At 35.5% G+C, this 19,672-nt stretch overlaps 1 protein-coding gene across 2 annotated transcripts in view; it reads right to left on the reverse strand.

Moving 5' to 3' along the window:
• Positions 1-678: 678 nt before the first annotated feature.
• Positions 679-19,672, reverse strand: part of HCFC2 (host cell factor C2) — a 48,888-nt gene continuing 29,894 nt past the window's right edge. The window contains exons 12-16 of one of the 2 annotated variants that reach the window (XM_066356186.1): positions 19,117-19,190; positions 17,012-17,146; positions 14,395-14,580; positions 13,502-13,787; positions 679-756 (exon numbers count right to left, since the gene is read on the reverse strand). In XM_066356186.1, coding sequence (XP_066212283.1) covers positions 719-756; positions 13,502-13,787; positions 14,395-14,580; positions 17,012-17,146; positions 19,117-19,190 — 719 coding nt within the window. In that variant the 3' untranslated portion in view covers positions 679-718. Of the gene's footprint in view, positions 757-13,428; positions 13,788-14,394; positions 14,581-17,011; positions 17,147-19,116; positions 19,191-19,672 lie in introns of those variants that run through there. The other variant, XM_066356196.1, reaches the window with a different exon arrangement.

A 19,672-nucleotide genomic window follows, 5' to 3' on the forward strand; every position in this document is an offset into this window, starting at 1 on the left:
GGAATTCAGTAGCTTCCATCTATCCCCTCACTATACCTTATTATAATGGAGATACTTTACTCCACAGTATTTACTTTTCTAATGTCATACATGTGGGTATCATGATTTTTTAAGCTATTTGTATTTCTTTTCTTCCTACAGTGTAGTGTCTATTCAGTATTTTCCTTTCATCAAAAACATGCCTATGGCCTCTTTTCTGGATTGCCTTGGTGGTTAAAGGTATACTAGTTACCTTTAATAATGCTAACTGAACATAGGGGTCAACTAAAAGGATTCCTACAGCTATAGCAATTAGGCATGAAAAATGGAAAAACATTATTCTAAGAATATATCCTTGTAGTGCAAGATTTTTTTTAAAAGTTTTTTTCTCTTAGGGAAAGTTATTGTTTTATCAACAGTCCAAAACAAGACTATATTTGTTGCTTTATGTGATAAAATATACTTCTGAGTCACTCAAGTGATATTAGGTAAGATCTATACCAAAAGCTAGTCTATTTTAAATGTACATTTCTGGTCTCCCTGAATTAGATAATTTACATATTAATTTTTACATATTGACTTTTTAATTTTTTTATTCAGTGAGTGGAGAAGCAGACAGACTGACTCCCACATGTGCCCCAACTTGGAATCCACCCAGTAAGCCCACTAGGGGGCGATGCTCTGTTGCTCAGCAACTGAGCTCTTCTTAGCACCTGAGGCAGAGGCCATGGAGCCATCCTCAGTGCCCCTGGCCAACTTGCTCCAATTGAGCCATGGCTGCAGGAGAGGAAGAGACAGAGAGAGGGGTGAGAGGGGTAGGGGTAGAGAAGCAGATGGTCACTTCTGTGTGCCCTGACCGGGAATTGAACCTGGGACATCCACATGCCAGGCTGACGCTCTACCACTGAGCCTACCAGGCAGGGCCTATATTGACGTGGGTGGAAGGTGGCTCCAGCCAAGCCAGTGACCCCTTGCTCAAGCCAGTGACCATCAGATCATTTCAATCCTGAGCAGCAACCCCATGTTCAAGCTGGTGATCCTGCCCTCAAGCCAGTGAGCCCATGCTCAAGCTGGCAATCTTGGGGTTTCAAACCTGTGATCTCAGTGTCCCATATCAAAGCTCTATCCACTGTGCCACCACCAGTCAGACTTGCATCTTGTTTTCCAGAGTTCAATTTCAGAGTACATGTGAATTAAGTGTACCTTAATAAACCTTAAACACTGGGTAATTGATTGAAAACAAGTTTCTGAGCAAAGCTCAGTTATAAGACTGCCTTTCAGCTGGGACAGGTATGCCAAAAGGCTTATTCGTGTATAATCCCCAATGTTAGGTTTACAAGAAACCCAATCCAAATTCTTTTTTCAGACTAAAGCAATCACTAATCATAGAACACAAAGCAGTAATACTGGGCTAACAGCCATTTAAGGAAATGGCAGAGTTGTTCCTTCGGAGGAAGAGTATAACTTTTAAAAAATGTTTTATTTTTCTGTACATTTCTAACCTTGCAAGTGGCAGTTTCATAAAAGTGCTACCTTGCAGGACACTGCAAAGGAGAGAACTAGGCATCCTATAATTCTGTATAGACTACAAACTACCATGTTTCCTGTACTTACATTAAGTACAAGGTAAGTGGTGGTTTTCAACCACCAGTCCGCAACCCATGCCAGTCCATGAAATAGTTAACCACTTGATGTTGTATGAAGAGTAGAGATCCAATGATTATAGACATTGTAATCTTCATACAGCATCAGGGACATGCATGAAATTTCTGGCGGACCGGCATTCGTCTGAGGACTGGTGGTAAAAAACCACCAAGTAAAGCAAATTTTAATTTATACTTTGTCTCTAGTTGTAAGGCAATCTACTCTCAATGACTCCAGTTTACAAAACCAAATGCTAGATAAAATATAGGCAACAATGTAAAGTAATATTAAATGATATACAGTGTCTTTTAAAATGCATCCCTGAGTTGACATGAAAGTAAGTCCATCTGTAGAACTCCAAAAATGAAGTGAGAATAAGAATCCTGTGAGGTAAGCCAGCAGAAACCCTGTGCCTACTTTGCCCTGAGAATTCTGTTGAACTCTAGAGACCATGAAACAACAGGGCAGGGACCGGACATGAAGCCTAAGAAGTCCAGACAAGCCACCACAGAGAAGTGGGCAGCTAGGAACCTGCCTGTCTGTTTTGGTGCTGAGTGTAGGGGGATATATCAGCACCCTCAAATGCATTCAGGCCAGCCATCAAGGTTTGGGATCTGAAATTCCAGAACTCTCAAGCTGATGAGTGGTTTCAGGTGGGTAACCCCACAGTGGCTGACAGAGCAAATTCTCTCAAGAATCTCAGTTTCAGTTCATATTTCCAATATTTCCTATTTTCCAAGGAAAGGAAGTTTAAAATACCACCAGACTAAAGGGAAAATGGCACCACGAGTGAAAAAGTTTATACAACAGAGGAATCAGCCACAAGGATTCTACAGGGAAAAGGAATGATGTTCAAAGGAACAGAAGCATGGAAAATATGAACAATGAGCAAAAGATTACACAAAATAAACAAGGAGACGTGTAAACCAAGTAGAACTCTAAGAAAAAACATAATTGAAAATAAAAATTCAACAAATAGAAGAGAAAAATACAGAATGAAAAAGACAAGGGCAAGGGGGAAGCAGACAAAAAAACCAACACATAATTTATGATGAGGACCTAGATATAAATCCAACATTTGTAATCGCAATAAATATAAATGTCCAAAACTATCCAGTTAAAAAGATTTTCTTTGGTCTTTTTTTAAGTGTCTCCTGCAAACTCAAAATGTAAGAAAGAACTAAGATATTAAGATAGAGACTAATCAAAATATTGCTATAGTAACAACAAAACAACGGGAGCAAGCATTCAGAAATAGAGTGACTGCATAATTATAAAGGGTGCAATACACCAGGATAGAATTCTAAAGTAGGTTGCCCCTAAGAATAAAGTAAAAAATGATAGAAAGATAATAATGGTAACTTCAAGCGATATTGAGAATCTATCATAATGAGGTCTTGAGACCAGGAAATAAGAAATCAAGTGTAAGGTAAATCAGTACACAGAAGATTTGCACAGCACAACTATTAAGTTGGATCTGTTGGATACTATACTCCACAATTGGGGAATACACATTCTTTTCAACTATATGTGGAACATGGAGAGAAAAGGATCACATAATAAATCATAAAGCTAATCTCAAATTTCAGAAAACTGAAAACGTATAGCTCATTCTCTGGCAAAAATAAAGATTAGAGAACTGTAACACTTCATTCCCCAACATCTCCAAAAGAACAAACATAACTATAACATACCCTGGGCATTTGGAAATAACTGTAAAAATAACTAATGGGTTAAATATTCAAAGCTCTGGAAAAACTAATTTAAAAAAAGTCACAAATAAACTAGCAGGAATGAAAAGGAATCATAACTCCAGATGCCATAGAAACTAAAAATATAAAGATAATGTGGCTAACTTCATATCAAATTTTAAATTAAGCTGAAACAAATTACTAGTAAAAGTTATTAATTAAAACTGCGTACTCACTTTGGCAGCACATATACAAAACTGACTCAATAATAAAATCCTAATGATCCTATAACCCCTAAAGCAGGGGTCCCCAAACTTTTTACACAGGGGGCCAGTTCACTGTTCCTCAGACTGTTGGGAGGGCCAGACTATAAAAAAACTATGAACAAATCCCTATGCACACTGCAAATATCTTATTTTAAAGTAAAAAAAACGGGAATAAATACAATATTTAAAATAAAGAACAAGTAAATTTAAATCAACAAACTGACTAGTATTTCAATGGGAACTATGGGTCTGCTTTTGGCTAATGAGATAGATGGTCAATGTTGGTTCCATATTTGTCACTGCTAGCTGTAACAAGTGATATGACACGCTTCCAGAGCTGTGACGCGTACGTCCTGCATCACCAGAAGTAGTAGTGTACATGAGCGACGCCGCGCTTTGTGGTGCCGCCATATACAGTACTCCTCTCACTGACCACCAATGAAAGAGGTGCCCCTTCTGGAAGTGCGGTGGGGGCCGGATAAATGAACTCAGGGGGCCGCATGTGGCCTGCGGGCCATAGTTTGGGGACCCCTGCCCTAAAGAAATAGAAGATAGAGTTCAAATTCTTCTCTTAATGACAAATGTCTTTGAAGACAAGGTCCAAGTTGAAATTTCCAGACAATTGGAAAGCTCATTTCACGAGGCTAGTCTAACCTTGATGCCAAGACCAGACATGAAAGGAGTATTACAGGCTGATTTCAGTCATGAACATAGGAGCAAATATCCTAAACAAAGCATTGGCAAATTGAGTCCAGCAATGTATTAAAATGTGTGTGGGCACATACACCTATGACCAAGTTGGGTTTATCCTAGGAATTAAAGCTTGGTTCAATATGAAAAAGTCAACTACCATAATTTTAAACATTAAAAAGAATTTTAACATTAAAAAGAAAACAATTCCACCATTTAAATAGATGATAAAAAGCAGTAAAATTAAAACATTCATTCATAACATAACAAACTAGAATTAGAAGAGAATCTTCTTAATCTAATAAAGGCTCTTTGTGGGGAAAAAAAAATACTGAACTGAAATGTTGAAAGCACTCCCTTTAACTCAGGGATAAGACATGGATGTTCATTATCAGTTCTTTTCAACTGTACTATACAGGTCTTGACCTGTGCAGCAATATAAGAAAAAAAAATTTTTTTTAAGTTAGAAGAATCAAAAAGGAAGAAAACCTCACTATTTGTAGATGATAGAATTATATGAAAAAAATTAGAAAAAATAAGTAGATACTAAAATTGGTAAAAGTTTAGCATGGTTGCTGGATCTAAAGTCAACACATAGCAACAATATACTGTATCTATAATCAGCAACAACCAGTTAGACTAGAAAGTATAATTTTTAAAAAAACTTACCATAGCCTTAAAAAATATAAAACTCCTAGGAAATCTAATATAAGACATGAAGACCTTTATGGAGAAAAGCTATTAAACTTTATTGAGAGATATCAAAAGACCAAATAAATGGAGAGATATACAATATTTTTGGCTATAAGACTCATTAAAAAAGACAAATCAATTTTCTCCAAGTTGGTCAAATTCAATGCAATTACAAAAGATAGTACACAAACTGGGAGAAGATATATGCACCATGTTTAAATGACAAAGAATTGGTATCCAGAATATATACAGAAATCATATGAATCAATGAAAAACAACACACAGAAAAATGGGCAAAAGACATGAATAGGCATTTCACAGAACAGGAAACATTTTTATACAGAGAGAAAACTCAACTTCATTAGCAATCAGGGAAATGCAAATCAAACTCACAGTTAAGACACAATAGCCATCCAATTGACAAGTATAAAAGACAATCAAGACCAAGTGTTTGCTAAGATGTGGAGCAATGGCACTCAACTGCAGCCAGTGGGAGTGTAAACTGGGACAAATGCTTCAGAAACAGTTCAGCATGACTTCTTTACATCGTTATAAATTATTGAGGATCTCAAATTGCTGTTGCTCATGCAGGTTATATTTATCAACCTTTTCCCTATTAGAAATTAAGAGACATTTTCAAAACACAAAAATATACAAATACACATTTGATTAGCCATCAGGGTGATGATAGATAGCATCATATATCTGGAAAACAATAAAGTCATGAAGAATGAGAGTGAAAAGGACAATAATGTCTTAGTATTTTTATGGAAATAGCTTTGTCCTCACAGACCCCGTGACAGGATCTCAGGGACCCTTAGAAGTCCCTAGACCACACTTTGAAAACAACTGCCCTACAGCAACCCTTGCCATGTGCCACCAGGATATATGTGCAATAATTCATTCATTCCTCTAATATGTGTGGAGTGTCTACCATGTGCCAGGTATTGTTTTAGACACTGTGAATGTCTAAACAGACAAAAATCAGACAAAATAGAAAAAACTCCCTGTCCACATGGGGCTTTCATTGTACTTGAGAGAATGTTCATAGCAGCATTGTTTGTAATAGCCAAAAACTGGAAATAACCCAAATTTCCGAGAACAGAAGAACAGATAAATTGTGGTACAGTCATGTAATGGAATACTATACAGTAGTGAAGACAAATGAAATAGTTACATGCATATACATGATGAGAATTTAAAAAACAATTGTCAGAAAAAAGTCATAGAAGAATACATACAGCATAATACCATTTACTGGTACATAAAAGTTCAGAAACAGGTAACTCTAAACAACTTATAGGGGTACATAACATAGATGATAAAACCATAAATAAAAACACTGGAATTATTTTTTAAAAATCCAGAATAATGTTTACCTTGTGTGGTGTGTGTGGAGGGAGGACAAGTGGGGGATTCTAGGCATCTGAGAATGTTCTAATTTTTAAGCTGATTGTTGGGTATATGCATGATCATTTATTTCACAACAAATATAAGAATAAAAAATAAGTATAGGGTTATATAAGACATAATTTCACCAAAAGAGAGGGAGCATCTCCCCAATATTTCAGTTACTGCTGTGCACTGCAAATCAGCCAATTATTGTCACTAATGGGGAAGAAGTACATGATAATATGAAAAAAGGAATCCGTATGGCTGTTCCTCACAGAAGCTAACTAGGCTCCCATAAGGTCAGGATCCAATGAGATTATAAGCAGTGTTATAGCCCTACTTGGCCCTGAAGGCTTGTAGTCACTGGGATAATTCTGGTTAATTGGTTCCTTTGTTCACTGGGTATAATTATTTGCATAAAGTGAGAATACAATAATAGATTATGTAAATTCCAAAATAAACCAATAAGGATACCACCTCTTTACTGAGTTCTGTTGACTTTCAAAACTACAAATTCCCTTTGGCACATTTTTCTAGTAACGCATTGACATGTTAAGTAATCCAAAAATACAGAAAGTGCATAGCTATTCAGTTTCTCCACTTCTGTCAGTCATAGGTGCCAGTTTGGTCACACAAATGTTATAAACAATTCTGCAATCATGTCTTCCAAGGTCATCATTGGCAGTAACACTTTGCAGATTAAACAAGACACAGTTAAGATACAATTTCTCCTGATTCAGGGTATTAGCTATCAATTTTGGTATACAATTAAAAAATTGAAAAAAAAATCTTGAAACCTTCGATCTTTTCCCTGTACCCAAACATAGCAGTCTAAAGTGATCTTGAGTTAGGGAATCGGTGCAAGAGGTAGACTAAGCCCGACAGTAAATGGCTGGCAAACCACTCCCAAGAAATGGGGGAGCAGGAAATAGATTCCCCAGGGCCAATCTCCCCAACTGTGTCTAATACAAGGGTATCAACTCATCAGAAATTCCAGACATTGGTATAGCTATTTAAAAATCTCAGGCGGCTAAAGACCCAAATCTTACCCATATTTAAGCTGGAATGGGCAATGCCACCAGGGGGTGCTAGCCGGCAACTGATAGCAAGATGATTTTGGATCAAGCAGAGACCTTCAGGACTCTACCCACTCTCTTACATGCTATGCCGTCACGAGTGGCACATGTAAACTTTTATTTACTATGTTAGATAGTAATTATACTTGTAGCTCTGTCCTCCCTCTCTAATAAGAATCAGAGAAAGTAGGAGGGAACCTTTCTCAAGTTCTTAGGGGACTTCTACTCTATCTCCCCAGATAGAAGGAAAAATGGATAATCCTTTTGGTGAGAGCCAGACATCTACTTGACCATGGTTTACTAGTGGAAAGAGTTAACTCTGTTCAAAAACAAGTACCAGCTGGTCCCTTTAATTTTTAACTGTGTATGCTCAGACACAGAGGGTTCTCTTTGTACCATCCTCAATCTCATGCTAAGGAATGTATAATGTCTTCTTTAGCTTCTTGTCTCTGGGGGTAAAGAGACCAGAAAGGGGGAGTGGGTAGAATGAGGGACCATCTCTTTCTCTGTTATAGCTTTCATATCTGATACTCCACTGATTCATACTTTTTACACTTTTATCTTCAGAGGTTATATGTAAACACCCTGACATCTCTGAGTACTCTGCAAAGACTTGTTGCTGAATCAGCAAATCAAATCAGGAAATAGAAAACCTTTCTGTTGCCTCCACAGCTTATACCTATGACTTCCTAGCCTTCTCTCTACCCAAGGCCAAAGGCTTCATAATCCTGTATTCTCAAGACTTTTGAATTTGAGGTATCGGCATGAGTGGCAGTCAGTCTGTGAATTTGATGAACTTTAAGTACCAGAGTTCTTGTTCAATTCAAGTTATCCAAGATACCAAATATACAAAAGAACCTCACCACACTTTGTTTTCAGATGACCTTGCTAAGAGCAATAGTCCCACAAGTGGACATTTTCCTGATTTTAGTTCTGCAGAGGTTGGAAAGAGGAAACGAATCCAAATAAGATAAAGAAATCTGCTTTGAACAAGGAGGCTTTGGACTTTTATAGCCTTTTCTTTCCTTATTCAGTTTAGGGAATTCATTATTTCTCCCCAGAATGTTGTGATTTGTTTTTCTATGCATGATAAAAAAGTCTTTTCCTGAGTTATAGGAATATTTAGGTATAGGCATTCCCAACTACAACTGGGAAGAAAGGTATGCCAATGTTATCTTGTTTTCCAGTAGTGTAATAATCCTTTGTCCCACAAGCTCAGAGGTGACAACAGTGACCTGACTTGATAAGTAATGGAATCCAGTGTGGTTCTAATGCTGGTGTTCCGTGTCCTCCAGCAGTTCTCTGTGCTTAATTACTAAAAATAGGTAGTTTTTTTCCCTAATGTTAGACAATTACCCATGGCTTTCCTATATGGAAATCAGAGAGATTGATTAACTTTGAAAATATTTTTAGCTCACTCTCCTGACCACCCAATGTTAAAAACCATAATCCAGCAATGCCCAGTTATTTCACTAAACACTCAGATATTTTTAGACCAAAGACTTCCTCTTGAGATCTATACATATCTATACTGAATACCTTTTAGCCTAGTAAGTATGTGACATAGCCCTACTTATCCCAGAATATCTCTTAGGAACCTAAGTAACGGCAGATAGGTTAAAATGAAGCTGGAGTTTGTGCTTCCTCCAAAGCCTTATTAAATCTGCTACCAACGCTTTCCCTTTCAAAGCCTCCCTCCTATTTTGACCTCAATCTGAGAAGGGGGAATGAGAGTGTGGAGAGATGTAAAGGTGATAATTTTCTTTAATAATTTGTTAAAATATTAAGTACCAGCTAACTGGGTGAAATGGAAGAGATATAAAGACCCAGTCTCTGTCTCAAAGACCTACCATCTGGCAGAAGGAAAGGAACTAGTCCAACAAATAAGGGCACAAAGCATATAAGATGATTTAACAAAGGACACTGGGGATATGAGAAGGGGTCGACTCTACCTAGAAAAGGAGCATGCCAGGAAATGCTTCATCAGGGTGGCAATATTTGACTTGAATCTTGAAAACACAAATGGAGACCAGTGGGAGGGGGAAAGCAGACAGAGGTGCATAAAGAGAGGCAGAGCATGATATCACAGAAACTAATAAAATGTGCAACGGTCAGGACTAAGTATAATCAAAGAATCCACTGGATCTGGGTGACGAGAAGGTATCCCTGACCTCTGCTAGAGCCATGTTGATGAAGTAGCAGGACAGAGGCCTAGCTGCTGTGAGTTCAAAATGGGTGACAAAGAAAAAAAAAAAGATTTCACTTACATCTAGAATCTAAAAATATAAAACAAATGAATAAAACAAAACAGAAACAGACTCACAGCAAGAGAACAGACTAATGGTTGCCAGAGGGGAGAGGGTGTGGAGATGGGTGAAAAGGTGAGCGGGAATAAGAGGCACAAAATTCCAGTTATAAATTCACAAGCCATGGGGATGTATAGTGTACAACACAGGGAATAATCAATTATGTCATAATAACTTCACATGGTGACAGATGGGTACTAGACTTACTGTGCTGATCACAGCATAAGGTATATATAAATGTTGAATTACTATGTTGTACACCTGAAACTAATACACTATTGTATGCCAACTATACTTTAATAAAAAAATTTTAAGAGTAAATAGAAGACAAAAAAGAGGTGACAACCAGTTTAGACTGTTTTTTGGAGCAACTTGCCTTTTTACAAGCATAGTAGTTCAGCTACTATTAGGGTTAGGCTTTACATTTCTATAAGAAAATAACTTCCAAACATACTACACTAACTTAAAAACAAGTTTTTAGACACACTGCATTCTTTATGAACCTGACTATAATATAAAAATCAACATTTCTACATATTTACTCTGCATCACTAATATTTCTTTCAGAATAGTTCAAAATAAATAACATCTATAATTGTTACAGTAGAAAAGGTGCTTTATTTTACATATCATTGGTACAGAATACATAAAACTGCCTAAAATCAGTCTTGGAAAATATAACTGTCAGTTATATCTTAAATGGTCAAAGACCAAGTCTATTTTGCAACCTATTTCATTTATGACCAGATGACTACAATTATTTTAAATACTAATAATCTCTTCATAGCCAATGTCACAACTGACTTTTCTGCTACAAGTGCTGCAATTTTTAAAAATAAAAATAACTTCAGTCATAGTAGACCATATCTCTAATCAGAACAAATCTTTGCTAGCATACAAGTCTTTGAAACAATGGATCACCAGTTTCACCTTCTTATAAATGATTATATTTATATAATCAGGTTATAGGGCAAGGGGGCGTCATACATGCAATCAGATTATTTCCATTTTTTTTAAAAAGGTAGGTGAAAGTGAGTCAATAATATGCTATTTCTAGTTAAACTGCCCAAGCTGTTTACTAACCTAAAATGAAACCAACACAATATTTTAGAAAACTCAATTCTAAAAGCATGCAACACCAAAATCTTTTTACTACATTATGTGAACCAAAGTTGCAGAGCCCAGGAAGAGGACTGTGGCACAAAGACTTGAACATCTGAATTGCTTATCCAGCTAGGAGGAGTAAAGAAATTAATTTAACTCGGTGTAAGTCCTCTTGTGATAACAGCATAATATAGCCCACTTAGAAATATGCCAATCATAAGCTAGATGCACTTTTCCTATTATTTACCCCAATCCATTCTGGTCATGTACACACAGCTCACAGATCTCTTATTAACTGTTAATGTCAAAGCTACAGAGATTTCTCAATGGCATCTTTCGGTCACCAATCATTTATCAGACAAATAAATGTGAGCAGGACTGAATGTACAAATGCCATAAAATGATATATTCTGGGCTAATTCTCAAAGTAAAAACATTAGTTATTTTAACAAATCTCTTGGTACAGAAAGAATGCCTTTCTCTCTAGAAAATAAGACAGATGTTTGAACCAAAGGTTCATGGTCACCTCTTGGTTTAGAATAGTAGAAGCATTTAAGCAAAGTAAACTAAACCAAATACTAAACAGATATAAGTGTGCACACTCAAGCAAAGACTCCATTCTTTGCTTAAAGTCAGCTTATTCCTTGTCAACAAGAGAAGTACTTCAAGATGCAAACTGTTAATGCAGAGAATAAAGGGTTAAAAACCAGAACTTTTTCTAATAAAGCAAATAGATCATTAAAATAATTGGGCTTGAAACATATACTAACTAAAACTTTCCATTCTTACTCTTTTTATAACTAAACACACACACATACCACAAACCCTAATATTTAATATGTGCAAAATTGCTTACCATTTATTTTAACTTTGGTTAAGTATTTGTTTAGCCTATATCAGACACATTATGGAAGCTATATAAATGATTACAAACATAATAATGAGGTAAGTTAAAATTCTACTAGTGCAAAAAGCAAGCATATGCCAAAAGCAAAGCATATGAGTTAAAAAAAATGCAGAATGAAGCTCTCACCAAGGGAGGTGCTGGAATAACAAACCAGAGAAGCTTCTTGTAAACATTGGAAAGTACATATTCAAAGATTAAGAATTCATAAAACCACAAAAAAGATATTCTAATAACACGAGAGTAGTGCATTTATTTTACCTTTAGAGTTTGGAAACCACTCATTATGCATCTAACAATTTGCATATTTTCTTCAAGAGAAAATTAATTAGTGAGACATTAATTACAAATACTGTAGTATAAAAATCCCAGTTCTTTACAAAAATTATATATTAAAATATTCTATACATTTTAAATTAGTAACTGGAACATACATATATATCAATTCTGCACAATTAAATCTATTTTTGCTGGGAGTATTATACATGAAGTTGGAGGACATAGTTACTCAGTCAACCTAAACTGGCGTAAGGTTACACGGTATAAAAAACACAGACCTGTGCCCCTGCAGTTACTGCAGCTTCGATTGAGATATCTTTTCTGCAATTATTGCTCTGTATATCAATTCCCGATTTGTATAGGCAGTGACACCATGAAATATCTACAAGTTTATTAAAATATGTTACTTGCAGCAGAGTATCCACTATGCCTACCTGTATCTTTAAGATTGTAAGGGAACCTGAGTAAACTAATGCTAATATTTCAGTTGTAAAAAAGTTTGTACAATTTCAAGGTAAAAACAATGCAAAAATAAAACATCTAGAGCATTTACAAAAATCTTACAAATGTTTAAAACACTATTTCAAAATTTGTGTCCTTTAAGGTGCTTCTTTCTTTCCTCAATAAGGGGATATATACTTTAATTTTTATTTAAATTATGAATGTTTCAATTCCAGCAAAAGTAAAATTAGGTACAGGAAAGCAGATGTTAAAATGTTCAGATAGACTTCACTTTTGATGAAAATACAGAATTTAAGTGCTGAGGGACAGGTAAGTTAAGTGCTTTGGCCAAAAATATATTCCAATATGTCACCCTATCATGAACCAAGAAAACTTATTCTTTTTATATTTTACTATGACTCTTGGAAAAAAAGTAAAAATTTAAAAGCAGAGTTTCTGAACTTGCCTCTTTCTTCTAATTTCTTAAGCTGTGCTAACTGTAGATAAAGAAATAAAATGGTTGCTAATATTAGTATCACAAATATTATCCAGTCGAAGATAGTTGTTAGAGGATCACTGCTCATATATAATAATGTTAGAGGGAGGACTTGAAGACAGGGCCTTTACAAGGTAGAAAACATCAATAAGACAACACATCGTACAATAGCCAGTTACTAGAATCAGCTCAGTAACTCTAGGATGACTGAGTTACATAGCCTTTATAAAATATATTGGGGTAATAAAGCCTTCTAGATTTTATCTTAATTTTACTATTCTCTTTTATAAAAGAGCTCTAACTATAACAAAGAATCCATATACTAATTCTCAGAGAGTCTTTGCTTCTTTTCTATTTTTATTTGGATCTAGAATTGAGCAAATACATTTTAAGAACTTACAAATTCAAATTCATAACTGCCAGAAATACAAAGAAAACTCTTTTGAATGACAAATCTTTATAACCAGTTACTAATAAATAATCATAGTCACAATAGCTTTATTCAAAAAATTCAATTTAAAGGTGCTTTTTTATTGTTACCTTGAAGCCATCGAACTTGTGTAGCTGGTCCATATCCCTTTTCATTCTTTGCTGATATTCTGAACACAATGGCAGGTTTGGATGTATAATCAATATGTGCATTTGCAAGTTGCCCAGCAGTTACTATACACGATGTCTTAAGACCACAATAAATCCTCATAAACACAAGTTGACTTGGATTATCTTGTATTTGTGCTGTACGGATTGCCAAGTAGGCTGAATACTCCAAAATATTTCCAGAAGGTGAAGTTGGAGGTTCCCAGGAAAGATGGATACCCTCAACATTCTTTAGGAGAGGAAAGAAAAAACCAGGTAAAGGTTCTGAAATTTTCTCTGCTATCATTTATGTTGATTCTATCTTTAGAACACAAAAGGCAGCTTTTTGCTAAAGTAACTGCATTAGATGCTAGAACTTTCATTGTTGAGTTTTATCTTAATTGGATCTGCAATGTTTAATTCATGCCCACTTTCAAAAACATAACTACGCTTAAATGTCTGCCTATGTACTATTCTAAGAAAGAGATTTTTTCTGCTTGAAAGCAAACCTTTTCTTCTCTAAGGAGGGTCAGGACCTTAGGATAAAATATAATCCAATTTTATGTAGTCTGTTAAAATTTTCCATCACAAGCATTTTGGTTCCACGAACAAGAACAAAATTAATACTAAGAAGCATACCATATCTCCCTGACTTTCTGTAATCTGAACTCTGTAATTCTGCTTGAAATGTGGTCCTTAAAATATGGTAGTAAAAAATGTTTTTTAAACTTTTAATTCACCCCTTGAAATATCTCTCATTTCATCAGACACTAACAAAAATCTCTAAACTGACAATTTTACTTCATGTACAAAGTTTCAAATAATTTAAATCATCAGGTCCTGACCTGACATCTCACCTTTGAAATTCTGACTGCAGACGGAGCTCCAGGAAAGCCGGGAATACAAGTTTTAAATTCACTGATTTTGCTGAAAGGGCCTATTCCACAACCATTGATAGCAGCAACCCTGAATCTATATCCTGTGCCTGGAACAAGATCTTGTTTCGTAAGTAAATTGTAGTCAGGTACGTCTGCATTTCCTATCTAAAATGTAATAAGTGCAAAAGGAAAGGAAAGGTGCAATTAATTATTTTTTTAGTTAAACAAAACTTTTAAAGAATGATATGTTTTAAGGTTCTAGTTCACACTTATTTCCCTTTTTTCACACATGGAATGAGCCGTCCAATACAAAAGCAAGCCCATAAACTGGTGGTTCTTGTTTGAAGAAATAGTTCTCCCTTAGATAATAAAGGCAGATGATGTATTGCCTGTATCAGATGATGTGCTGTAGAATTGTGCACCAGAAACCCGTATAATTTTGTTAACCAGTGTCACCCCAATAAATTCAATTAAAAATAAAATAAAATAAATTTTTTTAAGTAACCTTTCCAGCTCACAATCACTGATTATAAAAAGAAATGTAAGGGTAGTCTGCACATGAAAAGTATGTAGGTAGCAAAAATTAACAGCAACTGCCGAACCCGTGGAGAAAGTGTTGACCTGGGATGTTGAGGTAGCCGGTTCCAAACCCTGGGCTTGCCTGGTCAAGGCACATACGGGAAACAACCACTACAAGTTCATGCTTCCTGCTCCTCTCCCCACCCTGCCTTTCTCTCTCTCTCATCTCTCTGAAAATCAATAAATAAAATATTTTTAAAAATTAACAGTAACCTTAAACAAAATAATAACTACCTCATCTCCATGCTGAATAAATGTTAAATTAAATAATTGGATATCATGCTCTGGTAAGAAGATTATAACATTTACAACTTCAAACAATTTCTACATATTCTCCCTAACTCTTACTACACCTCAGTGACACATGGGGCATCAATGTATCATCCTATTTTAAGGACGCTATGTCATCTTCATTTTATAAATGAGGAAACTGAGTCTCAGCTTAAACAAGTGACTTGTCCAAGGTCACACTGTTGAGTGTTGGGACTAATCATTCAAACCCAAATTTACTGGTTGTAAATCTTAAGCTCTATTTACCTTTTGAGTGAGACAGGTAGCTGCTAGAACCTTATATGGATATTTCCTTGTATATGAAATCAAACCACAGCCAGAAATTTCACTAGGCATAATTCTAACAAATTATTACCCAAAGTTTCTATCATTTTTTACAAAATTGGAATTATTCAATATGAAAAATAGGGACACCAGAAGTAATATTAGAAAAACTAAAATATAATGACAAATGATACATTCTCTACTTGTGCAGAGTTCTGGGAGATTCACACTGAATATCTATTTCCTTGGCAATTCTCCATTCCAGATAAAAATTAGTTCAGTATGCTTTGGGACTGTTACCTATTTCACAATTCTTCGAGGGTTAATGTCTCACTTATATATATGATATAGGTCTTCTTTAAGGGATTTCAAACCCAAAGGAAAATTAAATTGTAGTCATTAGCTTACAGGGGCTTTTAAAGTTTTTAAATTGTGAAATCAGAAATAAAGTTCAGAATAAAAAATATTCTATTCTCTAAGCACACCACATAACAAAATTAATTAAAGATATTAAAATAAATTCTTATCTGTACTAGTCAGGCTATATTATTTAGGACTCAAAATACAGCCCAGTGATTGTCTAAGTTTTTTTTATTTATTTTTTATTTTTATTTTTTGTATTTTTCTGAAGTTGGAAACGGGGAAGCAGTCAGACAGACTCCCGCATGCGCCCGACCGGGATCCACCCAGCATGCCCACCAGGGGGCAATGCTCTGCCCATCTGGGGCGTTGCTTTGTTGCAACCAGAGCCATTCTAGCGCCTGAGGCAGAGGCCATAGAGCCATCCTCAGCGCCCGGGCCAACTTTGCTCCAATGGAGCATTGGCTACAGGAGGGGAAGAGAGAGACAGAGAGGAAGGAGAGGGGGAGGGGTGGAGAAGCAGATTGGCGCTTCTCCTGTGTGCCCTGGCCGGGAATCAAATCCGGGCCTCCTGCACGCCAGGCTGACGCTCTACCACTGAGCCAACCGGCCAGGGTGATTGTCTAAGTTTTTTAAAATGACTGCTTGTGATATATTCTATAGAAAGATCCTTAAAGCCTGACCGGTGGTGGTGCAGTGGATGGAGCATAGACCTGCAACGCTGAGGTCCCAGGTTTAAAACCTCGAAGTCCCTGCAGGGTCACCAGCTTTAGCACGGGATCACTGACATGATCCCAAAGGTTGCTGGCTCAGCTGAAGCCCACTAGTTCAAGGCACATATGAGAAGCAATCAATGAACAACTAAAGTGCCACAACTACAAGTCGATGTTTCTCATCTCTCTCTCTCTCTCTCTCTCTCTCTCAAAAAAGTAAATCATAATTAAAAATAAATATCCTTAGAAAAGAATATAAGATAACTAGGTATATTATTGATTGTGAACAGATCCCAATTTCATGCATTCAAGTGACTTCAATCAAAGTAATAAAAAAAATCTCAGTCTTGGGGCTTATAATTCAGTGTAGAAAATATATCAGTAGTTACCTCTGAGATGATCTGCTTCCCTTTTGGCAACAAATAAAACTGGCTCACCAAAGCAGTGTTATTCTTAAAAATTCCTACATCACACCACTGTCGTTCTGCTTTCACTGTGGCCACTGGATTTGAAGGAGTCTCTTTCTAATTTCAGGGAAAGAAAAATTAATGAAGACCCTTACTGAGCATATAATAAATTTCAATATTTAATAAGTCCATGCAGTGATCTACAAGTAGATATATGAGTAAACACCACAATATTAATTGTTCTAAGTAAATAAACTCTTAACAGATTAGAACAACTGACAGTGAAACAGGGATGCCAATTCAAACACAAGGAGTGACAGGCATTCTCCAAGTCAGTAGGTCTGTACTATCTACTTCTAGCCGGAGTTAGCATGCTTTCCAATCAGTGATATGTTAAAATGCCAGCTGTTTTATAGAACATTGTCATTTCAGAGACTCTCTAAGAAAATTTAATCCCTTTAGTGTGACGTTACAACTTGCTCCAAAAGGAGCTAATAAAAAATTCATTCCAAGCTGGCTTATTTCTATATTCAAAAACAACTAGCAGAAATTCAGTGATCTTAGCACTTGAAATACCTGTGATTCTCCAAACCTAAAAGGAGAAAAAATGTTCAAAACTAAAATGCAATTTAAATATACTTTAGTATACATACTAAAGAGGAGTACATTAAACAGTTTTACATTTTTTCATGTTGCTTTACAACAAATAAACTTCCTCTACCTTAAGCTACTTTTAGTGATAAGTGAATTATACTTATCCCTGGAACTAACCTTTTTAAGCCATCTTCTTTATAAATGAGACACTGTTTCCAGAAGCTCAAAACAAATGTGCACTTCAGTTATTTATTTCTGTCTTAAATATATAACAGCAGAGGTACATGCTTATAATTCACAATATTTGTTATATAGGCTATCACACATGACAAAGTGAGCTGAGAGTCTTTAAGGTTTTTTTTTTTAAAGGAATAGCTCTGAACTTGTTTTTTTATTTTTAAAGCTGTAAAAACTCTCTTCAACAATTTTTATAAAACAACTGGCTCCAACTGAAATAACAAATACCACTCTGGCTGATGCATTGCAAAATAGATTTAAGAGAAAAAAAAGTTCATTTTAATAAGTTTTCCCTGAGAAGAATAGAATAACACTAGGACTTAACATTCTGTAAAGGTAAAAGCTGATGAAGGTAAATATATGATCAAAATCCACAAAATCATGACTGAAAGAAAACTAAAACTATAGACAATTTTTTAAGACTCTAAAGAGTAAATATAAGGTCAAACAAAAACTCTTGCTCATAGCAATAAAGTTGAAATGATCGATAATTTAAAAATAAATTTAAAAGTATATACACACACATGCACAAAAAAATGAACTGCCCTTATCTTTATCTATGTAATTAAGACTATCTTGGTATATTTGTGAGGCACATTCCTAGCATTTTAAGTTGGTGCCATGCAGACCCATTCTGGCCTTCCATAAATAACCCACTGTCACAGTGTCAGGATACCCTATAGGTATGTCTAACCCAATACTACAATATTCTGTTATTCTCCTATTAAGTAGCTAGCGATAGACCCATTCAAGTTTTATGTTATATAACATACTCTTTTACTCTTAAAACCATTAATGTAATTTACATATATATATGTATATATATATATACACACACACACACACACACATTTCTGATTATGAAAGTAACACATTTAATTATAGGAAAATATTGAAAGCATAAAGAGGAAAGAGAAAATTATCTGTGGCCCCACAATCTGGAAAAATTCATTTAGCATTGTAATATGGATGTGTGTGGACTCGTGAAATAAAAAATGCACCAGGGGTATTTTTTAATAGAATTGGGACCACAGTATATATGTATCTAGTGTGTGTGTATAGATAGAGTTTGCCAGCTTTTTTCACTCAACATTACAGCGAACATTTTCCCTCTTCAACCCTTCATTACTCAGTCCATGTCAAACCATTACGAGAGGACACCCTCAAATCTTTTTGTGAATTCTGTCAAAGCTGCTCAGTGTGAAAGCACCTTTAACTCTCTGTGAGCACACATCGTCTCCAGGTCACATACTTACAGAAAATGGCGTCGCCACAGCAGGAGCTTCCACGCGGCTGATCTTAGTTGCAGGCAGTGCACATGTTTCATCAACTAAAAATTAAACAATTCATCAGCTAAGACTTACATCATCACTTACCAAACAGACACATTAAAATATCACTCATAAAAATACAAAAATAATCAGAGGGAGAAAAATCACAATTAGAAATATGTACCCTCTAACTCAAACTAATTCACAAAGTTGATTTTTCCACAGTTTGATAGCCAGCTAGAACTTCAGAGAATGTTTTACCAAAGATGAAACACAATTCCTACTGCAAAAAAATGAGAAATTACAAAATCAGACATCAATCAAGCTGGGAGAATTGTTACTCCATAGTCTAGAACTAATTTTTTCTAAGAAAAAAAAAAAAATTGCTGAATATATTCACAATATTGTATCTCAGTATGTGCTGATATAAGTATTTTATGTAAGGCAGCAGAAAGCATACTGCTCACAAAAAATAGGGGATATTTACAAAATGAATATGAAGTGATAAAATATCCCCTAATTTTTGTGAGTATATATTACA

The sequence above is a fragment of the Saccopteryx leptura genome, chromosome 1, assembly GCF_036850995.1.
Source record: "Saccopteryx leptura isolate mSacLep1 chromosome 1, mSacLep1_pri_phased_curated, whole genome shotgun sequence".
NCBI lineage: Eukaryota > Metazoa > Chordata > Mammalia > Chiroptera > Emballonuridae > Saccopteryx > Saccopteryx leptura.